This window comes from Mesocricetus auratus, unplaced genomic scaffold (genome assembly GCF_017639785.1).
Source record: "Mesocricetus auratus isolate SY011 unplaced genomic scaffold, BCM_Maur_2.0 Super-Scaffold_4256, whole genome shotgun sequence".
In the NCBI taxonomy this organism is placed as follows: Eukaryota; Metazoa; Chordata; class Mammalia; order Rodentia; family Cricetidae; genus Mesocricetus; species Mesocricetus auratus.
This window is the reverse complement of record NW_024429182.1, coordinates 16,150,572-16,173,859: the sequence shown is the minus strand read 5'-3', so window position 1 is coordinate 16,173,859 and position 23,288 is coordinate 16,150,572. Positions and strand designations below refer to the sequence as shown.

General features: G+C 43.0%; 1 protein-coding gene across 8 annotated transcripts in view; it reads left to right on the top strand.

Annotated features, from left to right (window-relative positions):
* Window positions 1–2,079: 2,079 nt before the first annotated feature.
* Btrc (beta-transducin repeat containing E3 ubiquitin protein ligase) overlaps window positions 2,080–23,288 on the top strand; it is a 178,720-nt gene continuing 157,511 nt past the window's right edge. For 6 of the 8 annotated variants that reach the window (XM_005063536.4, XM_040743818.1, XM_005063534.4 and 3 more), the window contains exon 1: window positions 2,080–2,233. In XM_005063536.4, the coding sequence (XP_005063593.1) occupies window positions 2,186–2,233 (48 nt within the window). In that variant the 5' untranslated portion in view covers window positions 2,080–2,185. Of the gene's footprint in view, window positions 2,234–2,561; window positions 2,618–4,638; window positions 4,963–23,288 lie in introns of those variants that run through there. The other 2 variants (XM_040743813.1, XM_040743812.1) reach the window with 2 other exon arrangements.

The window sequence follows — 23,288 nt, the reverse complement described above, 5'->3', positions numbered from 1 at the left end:
AAAAGCACGCACCTCCCCTCCATATCTAGGTGCAAGTGGCCAATTGTAATGAAGATGAGCTTTTCTGTGACCAGCCCCTGACAGTTCCCTTTGGGTCCACATGCACACGAGTGCTTTAGCAAGTGGAGCCTCTAAATTAAACCTCTTGTTTTACCAACGCCTACCTCTGTCTGGCTGGACAAAGAAGGCTGTCGGCCTGCGTCACAATGCCTGCATTAGAAATTATTAATGTAACATTTCTAGTGCCTGGCATAAAATCTAATAAAGTGATGGTGTCAGCAACTGCTGCTGCTACCTACTTCTCTCTTCTCTCTCTCTCTCTCTCTCTCTCTCTCTCTCTCTCTCTCTCTCTCTCTCTCTCTCTCTCTCTCTCTCTCTCTCCCTCTCCCTCCCCACCCTCTCTCTTCATGATAAGGTTTCTCCATGTAGCTCTGGCTATCCTAGAACTCACTCTGTAGACCAGGTTGGCCTTGAACTCAGAGATCTGCTTGCCTCTGGTCCCGAGTTCTGGGATTAAAGGCGTGCACCACCACTGCCTGGCAATGTTACTACTTTTAAAAAAGACAGATTCTTATTCGGTAGCCTTGGCCAGCCTCAAGCTCACAGAGATCCTCTTGCCTCTATCCTCTGAGTGCTGGGGTTAGAGTCATGGGCCACCATACCTGACTGGAGTCATCATAAGCTTTTCTTCCACATCTGCACGGTTGTATGCTCAGTATTTGTTGAAAGAAAACATAAAATAGTTTATAATGGAGGAGTTGGAGATGTAGATGAGTAATAGATACTCGGTTAGTATGTGAGAGGTCCTAGAAGGTCCTTTGCAGAAAAAAAAAGTTTGTATCTTTCTCTTTTTGCTTGACACAGGTCTAGCTTTGGCTGTCCTGGAATTTACTATGTAGACCAGGCTGGCTTCAAGTTGCACTGATCCTTTTGCCTCCTCAGGAGGGCTGGGATGGTCAGCTCACTGGCTTTCCTTTTGTTTCCAGAAGAAAAAAGGTGTGCTCCTAATCCCTTTATTTTAAAAACTCAGATATCTTGTACAGTTTTATCAGAATCTGGCTTTTAGACCAAGTCTAATGATCCCCCCCCAGAGGTATACTCAATTTCCAAAATAAACCCATTTTGTCCTTTTCTTTCTTAAAGGGTATGGAGGGAACTGAAGTTCCTGAAGTTCCATGTGGGTGCTGGGAAGTGAACCCAGGTTTTCTGCAAGAGTAGCAAGTGCTCTTAACCACTGAGCCCCCATGTCAGCTTTTTATGTGGGTGCTGGGGACTTGAACTTGAACTTTGTCCTTTCAGGGCAATCACTCTTACCCAATGCGCCATCTCCCCAGCCCATTTTGTCCTTTTCAAGGCCAAAGACACCCACAGGCCTCACTTGCTTGATGGCCATTGTATTTTATCGACTCAACACAGGGCTTAGATCTCAGGGTTAGCAATGGCGGTCCCTACTTTCTGAGTGCCAAACTCAAGAATTTCCAGGACCGAGTTCTATCTGTTCCGGACTTGCTCTGGGGGAGAAAAGACTCTTCAGAAATGAGAGGCAATAGCTTAGGAGGACTTTGAAATCTTGCCTTGGTGTTTAGGCTGTTTCCACAAGCGCACTGGGCTCAGAGTCCCCAGGTCTCAGTCCTTCCGCAGACGCCCTAAGTATGAAACTTAGGGTCCAGTTCTCCAAAATCACAGTTAGGGAGCCCCAAGGACCCTGAGTCCTCTGTTTTCCCCGTGTTTGGAATACAGACGAAGCGCTAGTCGCCATCTTGCTATCAAATGCCAGGCAAGCAGCCACTGGCGTCGTTCGGTAACCACGGCGACACTCTGGCTTCGCCTTCTTAAAGGCTGCAAACTACAATTCCCGTCAGCCGCCTTCCCCTCCTGGCTCCCGAGCGCTCTAGCTTTGACTGCCACACAGCCGCGACTCTACGCAGTGACCCGCGGGAGTTGCTGTCCGCCGCGTGTTCACGCCTTTTGCAGCACGAGCCTCCAGAACTACAAGTCCCGTGAGGGAGCGGGGCGCGCACGCGCCGAGCCGCGGGTCCGTCTCAGCACCCCCGCCCCCCGCCCGTGCCAGGAGGTAAGAGAGGGCGGGGGAAGGAAGAGGAGGCGGGATCCGGGCTGCGTTGGCTGCGGCCTGGCACGAAAGGGGCGGCCCCGGCGGAGAGCAGACCCACTAGCCCGGGCGATTATGGACCCGGCAGAGGCGGTGCTGCAGGAGAAAGCGCTCAAGTTTATGGTGAGGAGATGGTGCGGGCTGGGGAATGGTGGAGGCGGTGGCGTTGGCGCGTCGCCGAGCTCAGGCCTGGGTCTCCGGCTCACCGCGGGAGGGGGCGGTGGGACCCGCGGCCGAGGCCGGTGGCGAGGCGGAGGGAGGGACTGGACTGGAGCTCGGGGGAGGGTGCAGGGTGCAGAGGGGACCCTGGGGTGGGGGCAGCAGCTCCGCCATCTTGTGGAAGAGAGGCCAAGTGACAGTGGGAGCTCATTCGAGGTGGGGGCTCCTGGCGGCGCGCGGGGCCCTGGAGGGAAAGGGGCGTGGGGACAGTTACTGAAGAGCGGAGGAACCGGGGCGCAGAGACGCCCGTGGACGCTGGCAGGGGCCTTCCCGGTGTCAGGGTTACGGGTAAGGCCTGGGAGAGGAGGTGCATTCAGGAGTGGGGAATAGTGGGGAACTCAGGATAATGGCAAGACAGAAGACACTGGGGGCAGGGGAAAACTGCTGGGTACTGATGGGTTTAACGGTGAAGAAGGGAAACCCAGGCTGGGGGAGGCAAGTAGTTTTGTAGAATGAGCTGGGAAGATAGCCTTTGGCTAAGGGATAAGGGTGGAATCCCAGTTGGCCAAACTAATGTTGCCAAACTCTGGAAGGGAAGAGAGAGGCCTAATTTAGGAAGATTAGGACTCAGACCTAGGGCTGTGGTGACAGTCCCTGGGAGAGAAAGGCAGTGTTGACTGTGAGCCGGAATTACAAATAACAAAAAGGAGATAAACGCTCTGCTTTGCAGGGGAGGCAAAATTATTTGTAGCAAGGGCAAGGTACTGAACTGTAGGTACAGGTAAATGGGGACAAATTTAATAACCAATAGGAGAAAGCAAAACAAAACTTAATCTTAAATGGTGAGGTAGTAAAATGTGGAGGCCAGGTGCTGTTTCACTTTCTGGGAGAAGAAAGGCCTTGGAGAAATGATAAAGAGCTGTTAGGAATTCAAGAGAGGATAAGGAAGGAGATAGGAAATAACTCGGGGTTAGTGGTTACCCATGAGTTTGAGGTTGAAGCACAGTTTGGGTATTGCATTTTGAGAGTGTGTTTAAACCTTAAACCCTTTTTCTTTAACTTTATATGGGCTTTTCCTTTGCTGTGTTTGTGTTTAGCAACCTCGGCTAGGTGATGCTTTTAATCCGATGCTTCTTGTATATCCTAGGTGTAACCAGCCTCTGGTTACATCTAAAGACGATGGGATGCATAGATTTTTTTTCTTTTTTCTTTTAGCTTAACAGGTGGTCTTAGGGACTTTGGTATTATTTGCAATCACGTCCTGGTTTTCCAGAAGTAATTGTAACTCACCATTCCAAATAGCATTCTTTTGCTGAATAGTTGTTTTTCATCTTTGCCTCAAATGCCATAACAAATTAAACATAGACACTGACTCATTTAAAATTAGGTTTTGAGTTGCCCCATTCATATTTATAGACGCTAGTCAAATTTAAGTTTTTGTATTGGGTGCTGGAGTGATGGCTCAGCAGTTAAGAGCATTGCTGCTCTCCCTGAGGATGTAGGTTTGATTCCCAGCACTCACAGGATGGCTCACAGTGGTTTGTAACTCTAGTCCCAGGGGATCTACCACCCTCCTGGCCTCTCTAAGCAGACAACAGGTATACAATGTGTGGTGCATAGACATACATGCAGACAAAACATCCATACAATTAAAGTAATTAAAGGAAATGAATAAATACATTAAATTTTTTTGTATCAGTACCTTCAAAAACATCTAACTAAAGATTGTCATTAACAAAATTCTACTAAGCCTAAAGGTATTTCTTGAATTTCTGTCTTGTGTTGACATTCTAAAAAATTGAGAGATGCTGGGTGTGGTGGCGCATGCCTTTAATCCCAGCACACGGGAGGCAGAGGCAGGTGGATCGTTGTGAGTTCAAGACCAGCCTGGTCTACAGAGTGAGTTCCAGGACAGACTCCAAAGCCACAGAGAAACCCTGTCTCAAAAAACCAAACCAAACCAAACCAAGAACAAGCAAGCTGAGTGTGGGGGTGCTATGTCTGTAATCCTAGCATTGGAGAGATGGAGGCAGAAGGGTCTGGAGTTTAAGATCAGCAAGTTAAGACAGCCTGGGCTACATGACACTAGACTATTCATAAACAAGCAAGCAAATCAGCAAAGAGACTTTTAAATTTAGGGGAGGGAATGGAAGCAAATCAAAGTTGCTTTTATTTCTTCAGCCAGTTTTAATATATAAACCAGAAAAGTGCTCAGTGTTGTTTTCCGGTTTGGAAAGTGGTTCCTCAGTACAAATTTGACAGTCAGATTTGTGGAATGATGTATGGAATAATGAGACCTGGAGATCATAAAGAGACATTATGAGATCATTCTTTTTACTCCCCTCTGAGTCTCAGCCTAGGAATGTTCTGAGCTGCTTCACGTCTGCTGTGTGCCAGTGAGTTAGGTGTTGAGAATGGCCTCCTGGTTGAGTCAAGAGCACTTGGAGATGGCTAAGTAATATAGCTCGAAGCTTTGAGGGCACCATACATTATTAAATGTTGAGTCAGTCACCGGGAGAAGCCGACGTTTTCTTTAATTTTAGTTACTTTCTTTTTGACCTTGCTGTTGTGGCTGCTTTCTGAGGAAAGGCCAGCTGGAAGAAGTTTCTAAGAAGTGACACCTCCATAAGGGGGGCAGAGAACAGAGACTTACTGTCCCACGGAGCTCAGCCACAGCCTCACTATGAATCTGAGTGAGTCTCACTTTCCCTCCCTTGGTGCCATTCACCCTCCTATGACGTGACTGCCTGTTCAGACCCAACTTAAGCTAGAGAGTTTGTTCTGCTTTAGCGTGCATCATCTAATTAATGCATAGTACGAAGTGGAAGGGTTGTTCTTTTAGTCAAACTTCACATTTTTAGTGTTTCTTCTCAGTTGCTAATGGCAACTTTGGTACAGGTTTTTTTTTTTTTTTAATAAGTCAGAGTTTCTCTGTGTAGCCCTGGCTGTACTGGAATTCTCTATGTAGACCAGACTAGCATTGAATTCACAGAGATCTGCCTGCCTCTGCCTCCTGAGTATACACTTCCACATCCGTTTTCAGTTTAAAGAATTTATTGTGGAGCTGGTCGATGGTGGCGCACGCCTTTAATCCCAGCACTCGGGAGGCAGAGGCGGTGGATCTCTGTGAGTTCAAGGCCAGCCTGGTCTACACAGCAAGTTACAGGACAGCCTCCAAAACAGAGAAACCCTGTCTCAAAGAAACAAAAAACAAAACAATAAAAAAGAATTTATTGTAAAATCTGTGGAGAATGTCAACATGGAATGGAATGCTGGCATGAATTTACTTACTGTCACACTAATGTAGTGCTTTGCTTACAACGAATTGCTGTCAATGCTACTGTTAGTTTCAAAGTAGAACATTCACACGTGATTTAGACTTGAAGCTTGTCCTAGGATACTTATGGAAAGTAGTGTAAACTGATTAGCTTATGAAAGGAGATAAGTGACAAGAAAGCAGTGGTTTGCATGAAACAGTCTGTGTGCCAATAAAAGCATAAAGCCCCAGGAAAGATAAGGACTGGAAGAGGGCCGGAGCTGCAAAGTGACAATGATGGAGAGGCTGGGCCACATGGGTATTTAGGACTGTATGGGAGGATAAAAAGATATACTAAGGAATACCTTGGTGTTTAGTTTCAAAAATAGGATAAATTTATTCTTTTCTTGCCAGTCCCAAGATGAAGTAGGGAGAAATAATTTTAAGACATTTTGTTTTAAATAAAGAGCTAGTAAGCAAAATAGCATAAAAAGGTGAACATCCCTGAGCATGACACATGCTTCTGTTCCTTACATGTAGGAGGCCGAGACAGGGAGATCGTGAGCTTGAGGCTAGACTTAGAGGTCAGATAGGACCCAAAGCCTGCTATTCCCTGTATGAACTTGTAAGTATGGTGGCTTGTGCCCCAAGGAGGAGTAGGAGGTAGAAACTGCTCAGTCCTCTTGTGCTAGATTTGAAGTTCAAGATAGGAAACATTAAAAACAAAACAAAACAAAAAAGCTTAATTGTGTCTTTATGGTTGAGTCCAGTCAAGGTTAATCTAAATTAACGCTGGTTGGGGATGGGGAGTAAGTTCTACCTCAATGACGTGAAGGCTAGCATTAATGCACAGGAAGGAAAGAATTCCTGGGGGCTGTCTTCTGCTAGCTGCTGAATGCTATTCTAGTTGGGTGTTAGGGCTACATGTACAAACAGGGGTCAGCTGAGTTTATGGGTAATAATACAGAGTGCTTGGGCGGTGTCTTTGTTTGAAATGAATTTCTCAAGAAACTAGGAGGCTCACCGGGCGTGGTGGTGCATGCCTTTAGTCCCAGCACTCGGGAGGCAGAGGCAGATGGATCTCTGAGTTCGAGGCCAGCTTGGTCTACAGAGTGAGTGCCAGGACAGGCTCCAAAGCAATACAGAGAAACCCTGTCTGGAAAATCCAAAAAAGAAAAAAGAAAAGAAAAAAAACTAGGAGGCTCTTTTTGATTGAAAGATAGTGTAGTAGGAATGATATTGGGTATAATTTAGTAGGCTTATTTTGTGTGTGTGTGCTCGAGGTCTATCCCAGGTATCATTCTCAGGAGCCATCCATCTTGTTTTTGAATCAAGAGTCTCTCTTGGAGCATGGGGCTCATCTAGCCTAGTGGGGGAGGATGATTGGCTGGGAGGTGGATGGAGGGTGTTCAGAGAATCCCTCTGTTGCCACCTTCCCAGTGCTGGGACTCCAAGCTTGACCCACCATGCCCAGTCCTTACACAGCAGTTACTGTTACCCACTGACCTACCTTCCTAGCCTCAGCCTTTCTTTACTTACTTACTGGAGAAACACATTTCTAAAGTATCTAAAGACAAAGTCTATGTGGGCTTTGGTTTTTGTTTGAGACAGGTGCTTTCTGTCTTGTCCAGGTGACCTGGAGCTCATAATGTAGCTCAGGCTGCCCTTAAGCCCAGGTGGTCCTCCTAGCTTTGCTTCCTGAGTGGTGGTATTACATTGTATGCTACCATATATGACACAAAATCTCCTGAGTTTCTCTTCTCTCTTTCTTTTTTTTTTTTTTCCTAATGTTTTTTGGGACAGGATTTCTTTGTGAGGCCTTGGCTGTCCTGGAATTGGCTCTGTAGACCAGGCTAGGCTAGTCTTGAACTCACAGAGATCCACCTGCCTCTGTCTCCCAAGTGTGGGATTAAAGATGTGTGCCACCACCACGCATCAAATTTCCATAATTTCTACAACTGATTTTCTTTAAATCAATGAGATTGATTGCCTGCTGAGTGGTTTACATTTGAAACCAGTTCTGCTTATCAGTTTCTCCACATCCTTTTCCTAGTGTTTGTTTCCTGAGACAGGATCTCCATGTGTTGTCCAGAGTGTTCTCAAGTTTTTGGACTTGTGATTCTGCTTCAGTGTCTTAGATGGAACTCTAGACACTTGGTTACCATACCTGCCTTCCCAATTTAGATTAGTGTTCAAAAAGTTTCTTTTCTCTTTATGAAATTATAACTTTTTTTATTTGTTTGACAGAATCTCATGTAATCCAGGCTATCTTTGAGCTGTCTTTGTAGACCAGGATGACCTTGAATTGGTCTTTTTGCCTATTCTTTTCTTTATCTTTCTTTCTCGTTCTTTTTCTTTTTCTTTTTTTTTTTTTTTTTTTTTGTGGCTTTGGAGCCTGACCTGGAACTCGCTTGGTAGTCCAGGGTGGTCTCGAACTCACAGAGATCCGCCTGCCTCTGCCTCCTGAGTGCTGGGATTAAAGGCGTGCGCCACCAACGCCCGGCTTCGTTCTTTTTTTTTTTTTTTTTTTGGTTTTTACGAGACAGGGTTTCTCTGTATTGTTTTGGAGGCTATCGGTCCAGCCTGGCCTCGAATGCACAAAGATCCGCCTGCTTCTGCCTCATGAGTGCTGGGATCGTTCTTTTTCTTATCCATCCTTCCTTCCTTCCTTTTTTTTTTTTTCCTGAGACAGGGTTTCTCTGTGTAACTTTGGAGGTTGTCCTAGAACTCACTCTGTAGACCAGGCTGGCCTCAAACTCACAGAGATCCGCCTGCCTCTGCCTCCAGAGTGCTGGGATTAAAGGCATGCACCACCAACACCCGGCTTTGCCTATACTTTTCAAGTGTGGGGACTAAATATGATCACTCATTGTTAATTCTTTGTGTTAATCTCCTAGGTTTGTGTTTGTAATAGATGTTTATAATAAATTAGTGAAAGTGAATTATTAAACTGCATTTGTTGGTTCAGGCTGGTGTTTATGCAGGTTCTCAGGAAGCTGAGAATCTTAGATTTGAGAACAGTTTGGATTACAGAATGAGTTCAAGACCAGTGTGGGTGACTTACAGAGATCTTGTCTAAAATAAAAACTAAAACCTTCATAGAGCACTTGTCTAACATGTCAGGCCTGAGTTTAATCACTGGTACCTGAAGACAGTGAAGAGGAAGAAGTGAATTATTAAATATAAAGTAAAAATGTTATTTTGAATAGTTGTTAGGAATTTTTTTGCTGCCAAATTATTGAACTTTCATAAGAGATCACTTGTTCTGTGTTTAACTGAGGGAAAGGAAGCGGGTAAGAGTCTTTCTCTGCTAAAGGAAGACCAGACATGGGAAATCTTGGGATCATATATAGATAACCTTTTTGTCAATAGTATTCCAACAGAAATGTGAGTGTGAAAAAGGAAATATCTTTGTGGTTTGAGATATAGCTCAAGGCAGATAGCTTGCTTAGCATATAGAAAGCCCTAGATTTGACACTCAGGTCTGTAAAAAACAAAGCCTTTGTGATGTCAAAATACTTTACAATCTTAACTATTTGTAGCATGAATTCTAATTGTACTTAATAGTAAAAACCAGGAGTCAGGGTGAAAGCTGAAGGATCAGAGAAGCAAAATAGCCAGCCACTAGTTCTTACCTCTACTGACTCCTCAGACCAAAGGGACAATCCTGTCTATCTCTAGGAATCCACAGACTGAATGCATCCCAAGACCGACTGCCTAGACTGCACTGCTCCTCTGACTGCCTTGAGTTCCTGTCTCCTCCTGCCTTATATTCCTCTGTCTCCACCTCCCTAGTTCAGGGATTAAAGGCATGTTATTCCAAGTGTTGAGATCACCTTTGTATGAGCTCTGTTTCTCTTTTATTTATTTATTTTTTAATTTTTTTTGGTTTTTCAAGACAAGGTTTCTCTGTGGCTTTGGAGGCTGTCCTGGAACTCACTCTGTAGACCAGGCTGGCCTCGAACTCACAGAGATCCACCTGCCTCTGCCTCCCGAGTACTGGGATTAAAGGCGTGCGCCACCAACGCCCGGCTCTGTTTCTCTTTTAGACTGGATCAATTTCATGTAGCTCAGGGAGGCCTTGAACTAACAGAGATCTATCGGCCTCTGTTTACTAAATACTGGGATTAAAGGTGTGTGCCACCACTGCCTAGCCTCTATGGCTAACTAGTGTGGCTAGCTTTGCACTCTGATCTTCAGGCAAGCTTTATTTGTTAGATCATAAAACTATCACCGCTCCTATTTCCTAGGGATACTGTATTTAGCATAGAAGTTCTTTCTGCATATGAGAATATGTTGAAGGTGAAATAGAAAATGTTTACTGTAGTAATAACTTAGTCAACGAAAAGAAATGTAAAAACTAGAGCTCAGTCCCCAGCACCCAAACAGGACTTCTTCACCCTAACAGGTCAGTTAGGTGTCCTAAAACAGGCAGTGGAGGCTCCGAAGTCCATGAGAAAGGTGTCAGCCACTTTTCCCTAGTGGCCACCTGGACTTCGAGATCTCTGAGTAGAGGAGCTTAAGGCATATTCCCTTTAACTTTACAAAGCCAGATAGACAACATCTTTACACATGACTCAGATAACAGAAGTAACATAGGTAGATTGAATTAATGTTGAACTAAGAATATGGTTGATCTCTAAGGCACTATTATCTTAGTATATTATTTCACTTCATTCTTCCAATAACCTAGTGAGGCAGATTCAATACTATTATTTCTGTCATTTTTCATACAAGGAAACTGATTCAAAAGAGATTAAATAACTTGTTCAGAGTTACTCTAATAACAAGGAATCCAAGATCAAACCCAGACAGCCTTTCTCAGAGACTGTCATAGTATATGTGTGCGTGAGTGTAAGCATGTGTGTATGTCGACCTGTGTGCAGAGACCAGAGGAAGACTATTGTCATTATTTGCCTTCTTCCTGTAAACAGGGTCTCTCAGAACTTAGAGCTTGCCAGTTTTCATTTAGGCTGTTAATCCAAGTCCAAACAATTCTCTTACCTCTGTTCTACCACAGACCTGGAATTCTGAGGTGGTACAGTCATGCCTGACTGGAGTTACACGCAGTTGTGAGCTGTCCAGTGTCTGGGAACCATAACTTGTCCTTTAGATGAACAGTATATGCACCCCCCACCCGTAGACTGAGCCCTGAGCCTTGACATTTATTTCTTTAAAAAGGCTCCTATTCCTTCCCTTTCCGACTCTGCTTGTGCCTTCAACACTTTCACAACCGTTTTCTGCTCCTCAGTAAGGAAAGTCTCCTGATCCTGTCGTGGACACAGCACACAGCCCCTGCTGGCATGCTTTGTTTTAGATAGTCTTGTAAGAACTTTAGGTATTACAGCAGGAGCTCCTAGAAGTCTGCTGGGCACACACTGCATGCAGATTTTGGTGCTTTCCCAACCCTGTTGGTATAGAGGTAAACAGTCCTATTGCCAAGGGGTCAGGACAGTTTGTTTTGTTAGAGACTGTTAAAGGAAAGCCTATGGTGGACCATTGTGAGTGCCTCCAAGTATCTTCCCCAGAAGAGCTCATTACGTGCTCTTATCCACTGAACCATCTCTCTAGCCCGAATCTCATGTTTTCTTGTTAGTTAGGTGGTAGCCTGAATAGAGTAGTTACTATCTGGACTCACAGGTGTGTTTTCTGATCATGTGACATTACAGTTAACACAGTATCATTATATTAGCTCTTGCTATGATTTGTTTTCCTTTGAAACAGGGTTTCATGTTTCGAAGGATAACTTTAGACTCACTGCTCTCTCTCACTCCAGAGCTCAAACCTAGGCACTTACATGTATTAGAAAAGTACTCTACCCACTGAGCTGCATCTCCAGCTCTGATAAACCCTCCTTTCCCCTTCCCTTTTTTAAGATTTGACAACAAGTACCTTTACACTTTACCCATTGAGCTGCCTCCTCCTCCTCCTCCTCCTCCTCCTTCTTCTCCTCCTCGTCTTTCTTCTTTTTAAAGGTGTGTGTAACCCAGGCTAGCCTCAAACTCAATTTATGATTGAGAATGTTCTTGAACTCATTTTTTGGGGGGGAGTTCCAGACAGGGTTTCTCTGTGTAACAGCCCTGGTTGTCCTGGAACTCACTCTGTAGACCAGGCTAGCTTTGAACTCACAGAGAACTGCCTGCCTCTACCTTTCAAGTACTGGAATTGAAGGCATGTGCTACCTCCACCTGGCTGTCCGTGAACTCCTGATCCCCCTGTGTCCCCTTCAAAAGTCCCGAGATTGTGGGCGTGTACCTCCTGCTGCTTGGCCCCCATCCTCCTCCCCCCCTTCTCTGCATGTGCGTGCAGGCTCAGAGGATCAAGGATCACATTCAGATTTAGGAATTTGTATATATTAGACAAATGTTCTACCACCAAGCCATATCCCTTAGCTTCTCTCTTGCTCTCTCTCCCTTTAAAAAATAATTTTATGAATATAGCAGAATATCATTAGGAAGCATTTCATTGATTTTTTTCTGCATATATGTTATGGCTGTTAGCTTGGTGTTTTTGTGGGACTCCTAACAGTGGGAATATGTGTATCTCTGACTCTTTTGCCTGCTCTTGGGACAGTCTTCCTCCTATTGGGTTGCCTTGTCTAGATTTGATGTGAGGGCTGTGTCTTCTTTTGTCCTGTTTGACTGCTCTTGGAGGACTGCTCTTTTGAAGAGGAAACAGAGGGAGTGGATCTGGAGGAGAGTTGGGAGGATGAAGGGAGGGGAAACTTGTCCGGATGTATTGTATGAAAGAAGAATCTATTTTCTTTTCCCAGTTTTTGGAGACAGGGTTTCTTTGTGTAGCCCTGGCTGTCCTGGAACTCCTTGAACCCACAGAGATTCACCTGTCTCTGCCTCCTGGGTGCTGAGACTAAAGGTGTGCGCCACCACTGCCCGGCTCAATAAAAATTTTACTTGAGAACATGCTTGTTTCCTTTCTCTTTCTGAGCTTATGCTTTTGTTTTTGTTCTTGTTTTCTTTTTTTGAAAGACTGTGTTTCACGATGTAGCCTTGGTTGGCTTTAATTGACAGAGATTTAACTTCCTCTGCCTTCTGAGTACTGGGATTAAAGGCTTTTGGCCACCATGCCTGGGCAGACTGCCTTGGTATGTGATCCAGGCTAGCCTAGAACTCACTATGTAGCCAAGGCTGGTCTTGAATTTTCTACTTGCTTTCAGTTTGGATGCCTAGATTACAGGTGTTTAACCCCAGGCCTGGGATCTATATCCCATTTTCTTTCTCAGTGTTTTCAGTTGGTGCAGGTTCTTGGAATAATCACTGTGACATAGTGGAGTTCACCCTCACCCCCCCTCCCCTGACCAGGCAGGGTTTCTCTGTGTAGCTCTGGCTGTCCTGGAGCCTGCTCTGCTCTGTAGAGATCCATGCCTCTGCCTCCGAAGTGGTGGGATTAAAGGTGTGTGCCACTACCACCTGGTCAGTGTTTTTCATTATAGCTAGTTTAGTGGATGAATGATACTATTGTACTGCTTTAATTTTCCCTTCCTTATGGAGTAATGTAAATAAGCACCTTTCCAGGTTCATTGGCTGTTTAGGCTTCTTTAAGGAAGTATCTAAGTCTTGGACTTTTTTCCCTGTTGGATTGTTTGCCTTTACTGATTTGTTGTGTTTTTGCAAAACACAAATTCTTTATCATATTTTTGGTATTTTTAAGGAACACAATGTTTTGTTTTCTGATGTTTCCATATGAGGGATCAATAAAAAACATTAGAAGATTTTTGTACTACCTACAGAGTTTACAGGGGCAGCAGTTTTTCTCTTTGTGCATACTAATGTGTAAAAAAAATGAGGACTGGGCAATACAGCACTTGCCTTGTATGAGTGATACCTAAGGTTCAGTCCCCAGGAGTAAAGCAAATAACTGAACAGTAAGTAAAAGAATGACCACTATTAGCTCTATCATCTTAAAAAGAAAATACCTTAATGGCCCTTCTCCCAAATATGAAGGATATAACCACAGAATAAAGGAAAATGTAGACATTTTAAAAATTAGATAGTGCAATGTTCATTTTCATTCACACTGAAGCAGGCAAACATAACCAATTCTTCTTTTTCCTTTTTAAAATTTTATTTAGGTTACTAATCATTTGACTTTTAGGTAGGGGTTTGTCCTAGACTCTCTGGGTTAGATTTCATTCATTCACAAGGGTTCCCAGATACATACACGGGAACCTCAGTGGGTAAAAAGCACTTGATATGCAAGTTCAGTCTTCCATCCCTGGAGCCCATGTTAAAACCCTAGGTGTAGTGTCCCATTGTAATGGCAGCACTCATGGTGAGATGGGCGTACTGAGCCTGGCAGACATGAAAAACCCTGCCTTAGCAAGAGAACTGACTTCTGACCTCCACGTGTGCACCAGCTTGTGAGTGCCCACACATACATGCTCACACACAAGCACTAGCAATAAAAAAAGAATTAAAAAGTGTATGAGGCAGACAGAAGAGATTTAGGGTGGTGCTATGTGAGCATCTCTTGTTGATGTAGAAGATGAGGGAGAGAGTCTGGAGCCAGAGCATATGAGGTTTAGAAGCTGGAATTCAGGCAAGTGAAAGCCTCTGGAATGGAATCGGGTACCGCTCCAGGAATACCTTCCTTTCCGGCTAGTCAGACCCATTTCAGATGTCTACTTACAGAAGTGAGCTACTAAGTATGTGGTGTTTACTTTATCAGCCATAGAAAACTAACACAATCTTGCTGGGTGGTGGTGGCGCACGCCTTTAATCCCAGCACTCGGGAGGCAGAGGCAGGTGGATCTCTGTGAGTTCAAGGCCAGGCTGGACCGACAGCCTCCAAAACAATACAGAGAAACCCTGTCTCGTAAAACCAAAAAAAAAAAAAAAAAAAAAAAAAAAAGAGAGAGAGAGAAAGAGAAAGAAAACTAACACAATCTTTTCCAATAGAAGATAGTTACCTTAATTAGTATGCATGTTTGTCCTTTGTTGCCTAGGGTAGTCTGGAACTCACCACCTTCCTACCTTAGCCTTTTAAGTAGTAGAATTACATGTGTGTACCACTACACTTAGCTTCAGTTAACATTTTGAGTGAGTCTCAGATACATGTCATTTCTTCTGAAACATGGAGAGCATATTGTTTTTTTTTATGATCACTAAACACTGTATTATGCATTTTCTACAAGTAAAAATACTGTATTACTCTAAACATCAAAATTTGGAAATTGAGCTGGGGAGATAGCTTGGTGGATAAAAGGCTAGCCAGACAAGCCTGACTATCTGACTTTGGGTTCAGAAGCCACATAAAAGCTAGATGCAATAGCATGAGTGTGTGTAATCCCAGGATGTCGTATAGGGAGATGAAGTTGCCAGTCTGGTTATAGTGTTTTGAAAGAAAATGACCCCCAAAGGGAGTGGCACTATTAGGTGTGGCTTTGTTGGAGTAGGTATGGTCTTGTTGGAGGACGTGTGTCCTTGTGGAGGATGTCTTTGAGGTTTCATATATGCTCAAGTCATGCCTAGTGTTTCAGACCACTTCCTGTTGTCCGGCTGTCAAGATGTAGAACTCTTAGTTCCTGCTCCAGCACCATGTATCTGCCTGCATGCCACCATGTTTCCTACTTCTGAAATTGTAAGCCATCCAATTAAATGTTTTTCCTTTGTAAGAATTGCCATGGTCATGGTATCTCTTCACTGCAGTAGAAACCCTAAGATACTGGTGTTCCCAGCAGTAAACAACAAAAGAGACTCTGACTTGAGCAAGATGGAGGGTAAGGAGTGACTCCCAAGAATTGTGTTCTGAAACCCACAGAAGCCATGGCACACACATATACATACATACATACATACATACATATGTGGAAGTTGAAATGAACATGATGCAGTACAGATACAGATTTGGTCTTTAGACCTCATTCAAACTCTGCCCATTCCAGTAATGGGCTTTGTAACAAAAAATTCCAATCCAACCAGGAATGATAGTGCACAAGTTTTGTTTTCAATCCAGGGTTTCCTTGTGTAGCCCTAGCTATCCTGGAACTCACTCTGTAGACCAGGCTGGCCACAAACTCAGAATCTCCCTGCCTCTGCCACTTTAATCCTGAGTGATGGGACATCTGGCTTAATAGTGCACACCTTTTAAAAAATTATTTTAACCTTAGTTTTATGTGCATTGGAGTGAAGGTATCAGATTCCCTTGAACTAGTTACAAACAGTTGTGAGATGCCATGTGGGTACTGGGAATTGAACCCGGGTCCTCTGGAAGAACAGTCAGTGCTCTTCACCACTGAGCCATCTCAGTGCACACCTTTTAATCTAGACTCAGGAGGCTAAACGGGAGGACTGCAAGTTTGAGGTCAGAGGTCATTTTGGGCTATATATAGTAGGTTTTAGACCATTCTGAGCTACAAAGTGAAACCCATTCCCTATCCTCTTATCAAAGAAAGACCAACTCTGCACATTGAGTAAAGTTCTGACTCTTTAGTCTCTTTCAGTCTGGATCAGGTTCCTTAGCTTTTCTTTGACATGACTGTATTACTTTTGAAAGTATAAGCTAAGCTGGGTATGGTGTTTGCACCTGTAATCCTAGCATTCAAGATGCTCAGACAAGTGAGTTGTTGCAGATTGAAGACCAGTGTGTGATACTAATTAATCTCCCAGTCTAGGCTAAAGAATGAAGTCTGCATGTGTGTTTGTGTGCACGCCCCACCCCATTGTATGGAAATGTGGATGTGTGGGTACACACATAGCAATTGCAGAAGGGTGTCAGTTATTCTCCTCTACCACTGTCTTATTCTTTTAATTTGAAATCTCACTTTTTTGCCCATGCTGATAGCTAGCAAGCTCCAGCAATCCTGTCTACACACCCTGCACAGCACTAGGGCTATAGACTCCTATGAGACCACTTCCAGCTTGTTATGTGAGCGTAGAGATGATCCTAGCCCAGGTTTTCTAGGTTGTTTAGCAAGTGCTCATAACTACTGAGCCATCTCTTCAGCCTAAGACTATCTTAAAAAAGCAAAGAGTCTGGTTTAGTGGTATATGCCTGTAATTCCAGCACTTGATACTCTGCAATCCTAGCATTTGGCAGGAAGACCAAGAGTTCAAGGCTAACCTTGGCTACATAGTGATTCCAGTGTGCCAGCCTATACTATATGAGACCCCATTTCAAAGCACAACCCAAACCAAAACCACCGCACACCTCCTTCCAAAGAAAACAAACAAATTGAACAAGGAAAACTTGGTTCCAATGACATGATCAGTGTGCTAAAGCTTCAAACATTACTCTAATGTTACAGAACATTAGCTTACTGTTCCTGCCCATGGATGTATTTTCCACTAGAAGATACAGAGCCTAGAAGTTATACTGGCAGAATAGCCCATTCCTAATCTCCTGCTAATGTCTACATTTGTCTTTTAGAGAAGATGAGGAAACAATTCTTAGTCCCTCAAAGTACCTGTTGTCTGTCATGACCACATCTGCCAAGCCCCGTCTTCTCCTGAGACCTCACTTAATCCCCCACCAGCAGCTCCAGCTTTCCTTAGGCCCCCACCCTCACATGCCCAGAACTGAGATTTGTTTTTCTATTTCTTTCTTTCTTTTGTTTTTGAGATAACATCTCCTGTAGCTCAAGCTGGCCTTAAACTTGAAGTGTAACCAAACATGATGTGTAGCTGGGGATGACGATGAACTCCTGGTCCGTCTTTCTTCTCCCTTTAAAGTATTGAGATTATAGGCATGTATCACCACGCAGAGATCTTAATCCTGTTGAGTTTTATAATGCATGAAATACAACACACACACACACACACACACACACACACACACACACACACACACACTTTTGAGACAAGGTTTCTCTATAGTTCTTGCTATCCTAGAATTCCCTGTGTAGATCAGGCTGATCTTGAATTCACAGAGATTCCCCTGCTCCTGCCTCTGGAGTGCTGGGTTTAAAGTAGAAAGGTTGTACATCACTGTGTCCATAGACTTTGTGCAATTTTGCTATTGTAATTTGAGAAATAGTTTTGGTAGTAGCTCAGGCTGTCCTTAAGCTCACTATCCTTCTATCTCAGCCTCCCAGATGGTGGGATTACAGGCATGTGTTACCACACCTAGCATACAAATATCTTTAAAGAGTTTATGTTATTGACTGTTCATGATCTTTCAAGAATGTATAAGGTAAACTTGATACTTGCATATGACGTTTCAATACAGAAAGCCATGACATGGAAGATGAGAGCCACTTAAGGGTTTTGTTTTTCTTTTAAATTTTTTGAGACAGGGTTTCTCTGTGTAGCTTTCTAGACCAGGCTGCCCTTGAACTCACAGAGGTCCACCTGCCTCTCTGCCTTGAGAATGCTGGGATTAAAGGCATGTGCCACCACTGCCTGTCTGTCACTTAAGTTTTTTAGTAGTGCCTTTTGTTCTTAGTTTGAGTATTTGTGGCTCTATATGTATTTATTTTGGGTTTCCATAGGTGATGAGGTTGGCTTTTAGCTCCTCATTGTTGAGTGTTGAGATCAGACATTTGTTTCCATGCCCATTTTACAATGGTGATCTTGAACAAGATGGTCAGTATCTACTACCTTGAAAAACTTGCTTATTTGGGGAGCTGACTCAGAAAGTCATGGTAGCCTTTCTTGTGAGCAATAGACTTACTTGGCTTCTACCTCATCTTCCTTTTGTGTAACTCATTCCAAGCAGCAGTTTCTATGATAGAAAGCAAAACTAACTGATTGGTAATTAAATGCTCAGTGTTTATTTTGGTTGGTATTAGATTGAGGTTAAGCTTGTTTACTGAGTGAATATGGAAGAACTATGCTTTGTATAGTCTAAGTGCATGCTTCCTGATCATTGGTATGTCGCTCCCATTTTATGAAGCTGGAGTATAATTTCCTTTTTTAATGATTGCAGAGTTTTACAGTAACAGAGTCTGTTTTGATGGTGTTCCTTATGCCAGTTCTTTCTTTGCCACAAAGTCTGTTAGGAAATAGCCTCCTCATTATAACTTGTTTCTGTGGGAGAATATAAATCACTTTGAAGCAGCTTTCAGTAATACATTGCTGTAGAAAGATTGTCAGGTGGTGGTATTCAGGCTTAGTTTTTGTGTAATTTAGGAAAGGTGACTTAAGTAGAACATTTGGTGTATCTTTCAAATTGGAGTTAATTATAATGACAGTTAATTATGAGCTCCTTTTTACTCTCTTAGAATGTTGTCCAACTGTAGCAAATTTGGCACAATTTGAGTTAAAAACAGACAATTTAAAAGTCAAATGAATCAATTGAAAAGAATCTTGCCTCTTCAAATTCAGTCTCTAACAGCTTTTTTCTTTCTTTCTTTTTTTTTTTTAACCTTCAGCCATTTATTTCCAGGAATGGGATTTAAAAAATCACAATGCACAGGGTATGATGGTGCACACTTTTAATCCCAGTGCCCAGGAGACAGAAGCATCTATGTAGCAAGTTCCAGGCCATGCAGAGCTACAAAGTGAGATCCTGTCTCAACAACAACAATGGGTGTGGGGGTGGGGCAAGGAGGGAGAGGAAGATTTAACTTCTGTTGGGGTTTCAGAGTAGAAACTTTATGTAGATTTTTGTGTATCACCTTAGACTATGTTAAGTCTAATAAATGTGGTTTTTGTTTTGTTTTGTTTTTCAAGATAGGATTTCTCTGTGGCTTTGGAGGGTCTCCTGGAACTCACTCTGTAGACCAGGCTGGCCTTGAACTCAGAGAGATCCATCTGCCTCTACCTCCTGAGTGCTGGGATTAAAGGCGTGTGTTACCACGCCCAACTTTGTATTAGGTGTTCTTTACTGTACCTCATGGAGAAAACATTCACAATCTTTTGACAGTTATTCATATTTAGAAAGACCTAGCAGTGATAGGAAGGAGGCTCCCTTGTTTTTTCCCGCTGGTCTTTTCTGTTCACGGTTGGGTTGAGAAGCCAGAGCTGTGCTCGTTAGGCATGCTTGTGCTCCAGCACTAAGCTAACTCTCTAGCCCTCAGACTTGCTGTCCTTCAGTGTGTCTTTAAACTGTAGGTCCAGTACTTTAGAATCCTGTCAAGTCACTGAAATGTGGATCCAGATATATTATAGATTATACGGCAGAAGCTGGAATAAGACACATTTTTTTCCTCAAAGAAGCTTCTTTAAATGGTTCTGTTAAGTGTAGGAATGTTCTGATGATTATCTTTTTAATTAAAATGAGAAATCTTTGTTTAAAGTGGCATTCGTTTTTTTTACGGCCTGTTACAGTCTCTGTAACAATCATTTCTTAAGTCTGAACGTTTTATTTCCAGGAATCCATTTATATAAAACTATGTTTAGACTTAATTAAAGAACGATTCTTACAAAGCTTGTAAATAGCCAGGAAAAAAGGGACCGAAAATCAAACTGACATTCACATTTAACAAAATGACTGTTACAAGGTATGTAATAAGCCATAAAAATACAATAAAGCCCCTTTTATAAGAGTTCATATTTTTTGATCCTTGTTTTCAAAGGTATTTAAGAAAAATATCAAAGCTCCACACAGTGACATCTGTGTTGAGTGGACCTGTCAGTAGTAACAGATGATACAGAAGTATTACTTGTGTTGTTCATGCTTTCTTTGAAATACCTGTGACTGGGCTAGTTTAGACTATAATGTCAGTTTTACATTGTGCTATAGTGAAAACAAGACCTAGTTTCCAGCTTCTACTTTCTAGACATCAGTAGACATTGAATAAGTTGCTTAACTGCTTTGAATCTTATTTCCTTATCTGGAAAGCACTGGTATCATTACTTTTGTGTCAAAGAGCTTTAATGAGGATAAAGGGAAAATTTAAATATGAAAGTATTTTGGAAACTATAAAGGACTATAAGCATCTAATGTTTCTCATAAAGGCAGACACGATATTAACAGCCCCTCCCCCATTGTTTTAAGTTAGGCGTTCATGTAGACCAGTAGTAGACTTGAGTGGTTAAGCTGTTCTTGTCCCTGGTCTTCCTGTCTCTGCCTTCCAAACGCTGAAGCTACAGGCATGTGATACCATGCCTGGCTTTTTTACGTTTAGCAGCATTTACAGTTTGCAGGGAACTTAGCTCTCCACTAAAGCTTCAGAGAGCATTTGCATTATTGTTTCTTTTTTCATCCTTTTGTTTTTTTGGAGACAGCCTAGGCTGGCTTTGAACTTGGTATGTTGTATATAGCCCAGCGGGCTTTAAATTCAAGATCTTTTCTGCCTTAGCCTTCCAAACATTGGATTACATATATCCTTTCCCCTTTGTATTATTATAAGTGTTTTACTGTCTGTACATATTTGTGTGAATACAAGTGCCATGGTATGTGTTTGGGGTCAGAGGACAACCTCTGATGTTGGTCCTTATTTCTCATTTTGTTTGAGCCAGAGGCTCTTGTTAGCTGCTGCTCAGACCACGCTAGCTGCTGGCCTTTGAAATTCTCCATCTCCACTTGCCATCTTGATGTAGGAGCACTGGGATTACAAATGTGTTTCTGCATCTGGGTTTACATAGGTCTTAGAGATCTGAACTCAGGTCCTCATGCTTGCATGGTAAGTGCTTTACCCAGTGAGCTCTCTCTCCCTAGCTCTATTGATGGTATTTTTTGGCCTATTATAGAAAAACAGTTTTTGAAGAGGTATGTGAATAGTACTAGTGTGTCTGTGTCTAAATGAACGTGCATGCATGCATGTGTGCAAGGACAAAGACCTTCAACCTCTGGCACCGTCCTCAGGTGCTGTCCACCTCCAGCCCCTTTCAGGCTGGGCTGGAGCTCCTTAAGCATACAGAAATATAGAGGTCTGTATATCTTCACCTCCTTTGATAGGAAGCACAGGCCTTTCCACCTTGCCAGCTTTTTTATGTGGATTCTAGAGATCAAATTTAGATTCTCATGCTTGCAAGGCAAATACTACATTGACTGGGTTCTCTTAATCCTAGTTGGTCAGCTTTTTTTTTTTTTTTTTTTGCCATGCCTGCTGTGCAGCCTGTATCAGAGAATGTGCGGAGGGTGTCGGGATTGATGACACAGAGACCAGAAGGCTCCTCAAGAAGGCTCTCCTTTATTCCTCCCCAGGCTGGTTATTATATACCCTGACACCAGAGGCGGAGGTGGGTGGCTAGAAAGAGGCGGTTAGTCTTTGGAAAAGGTCAAGGTCAGGTTGTTCCTGTCGGCAAGCCCTTTTCAGGAACCTATTGCCCCGGGCATTGTATTGTTTTTGGTAAACATGTTTTTAGTAAACATTGTCTTACAGCTGCCTGGTCCCAGGCTGATGGGGAAGTGGGTCTCTGGCCAAGGTCTGTTGTCCCCATTTTTTTTTTTTGAGATGAGGTCTCACTATTTATTCTTGGCCTGCCTGGAACCACCATGTAGGTCAGTCTGGCTTCAAACTCGTAGATAATCTACCTGCCTCTGTCCCAAATGCTGATATTAAAGGTGAGCACCACTACCCCCAATTTAGCCCTAATATTTAAAAACAATCTACATAAAACATCTGGGAAAAGTACAATGATAAACCACATCCCTCACCTGACCTGGTCCATTGTTAACATTCTACTGTGTCTGACTTTTCTGTATGTGTGGCTATACCTTTCTTTGTAAATCATTTGTAAGTTTCAAGTATGACATTTCACTTCTGGTTTTGCTTGTCTTTCTTTCTTTCTTTCTATCTTTCTTTCTTTCTTTCTTTCTTTCTTTCTTTCTTTCTTTCTTTCTTTCTTTCCTTCCTTCCTTCCTTCCTTCCTTCTTTCTTTCTTTTTTGAGACAGAGTGTCTTAGTCAATGTTCTATTGCTATGTGGTGAAGGGTGGGGCCATCTCTCATGCTGCAGTGTCTAGGGAGGGGGGCAGGGCCAGCTATCCCAGGGCCAGTGAGGGACAGGGCCAGACTCAGGCCTTTCTACATGCTATGTATATTCTCTCTTTCTGAGTTATGTTAAAAAACATTCAGGAAAGAGAGCTGGAGATGTGGCTCTTGGCTAGTTAGCATGCAGGAAGCCCTAGATCTAGTGTCCTACACTACAAAAAATGGGCAGGTGGAGGCAGGAATATAAGAATCAAAGTCATCCTTCAGTATTTAGAGATCTGCATATTGAGTTTAGTCTCCTGGGATAGATGATCACCTGTCTCAAAAACTCAACACAAAACACCAAATAAACATAGGAGTAAATCATGCATGCTGTGTCTCTTTAATTTCTGTCAATTTATAGTAGTCCCTCAACATGGTTTACTTATAAAATTAACATTTTCTTTTTCTGTGTTTTGGAGCTAGTCGTATTCTGGACCGATCCTGGAAGTCCTCCTGTGTAGCTTTGGTCTGAGTTGCCAGGATTACAGGTGTGGACCATCACCCTTTGCTTCTGTGATTTCAGCTTTCTTGTAGAGTTCAGGAGTAATTTCACAGAATGCCCCATATCCGGACTGTCTGGTTCTCCATGATAGATTTTGTTTAAGAATTTTTATCAGGGATGTTGATTGTAGTTTCTTTGTATGCTATACCAAAGCGGCATGTTGTCATTGGTAATGTTAAGTGACCTTTTTATCAGGACTTTGTTTGCCTTGCTTTTCCATTGTAAAGGTGTCACCACTGAACTACATTCCAGCCCATACTTTAAAGTTTTTTTTTTTTTTTTGGTTTTTACGAGACAGGTTTTCTCTGTATTGTTTTGGAGGCTGTCGGTCCAGCCCGGCCTCGAACTCACAGAGATCCACCTGCCTCTGCCTCCCGAGTGCTGGGATTAAAGGCGTGCGCCACCACCGCCCGGCTAAAGATTTTTTTTAAAGATTCATTTTGG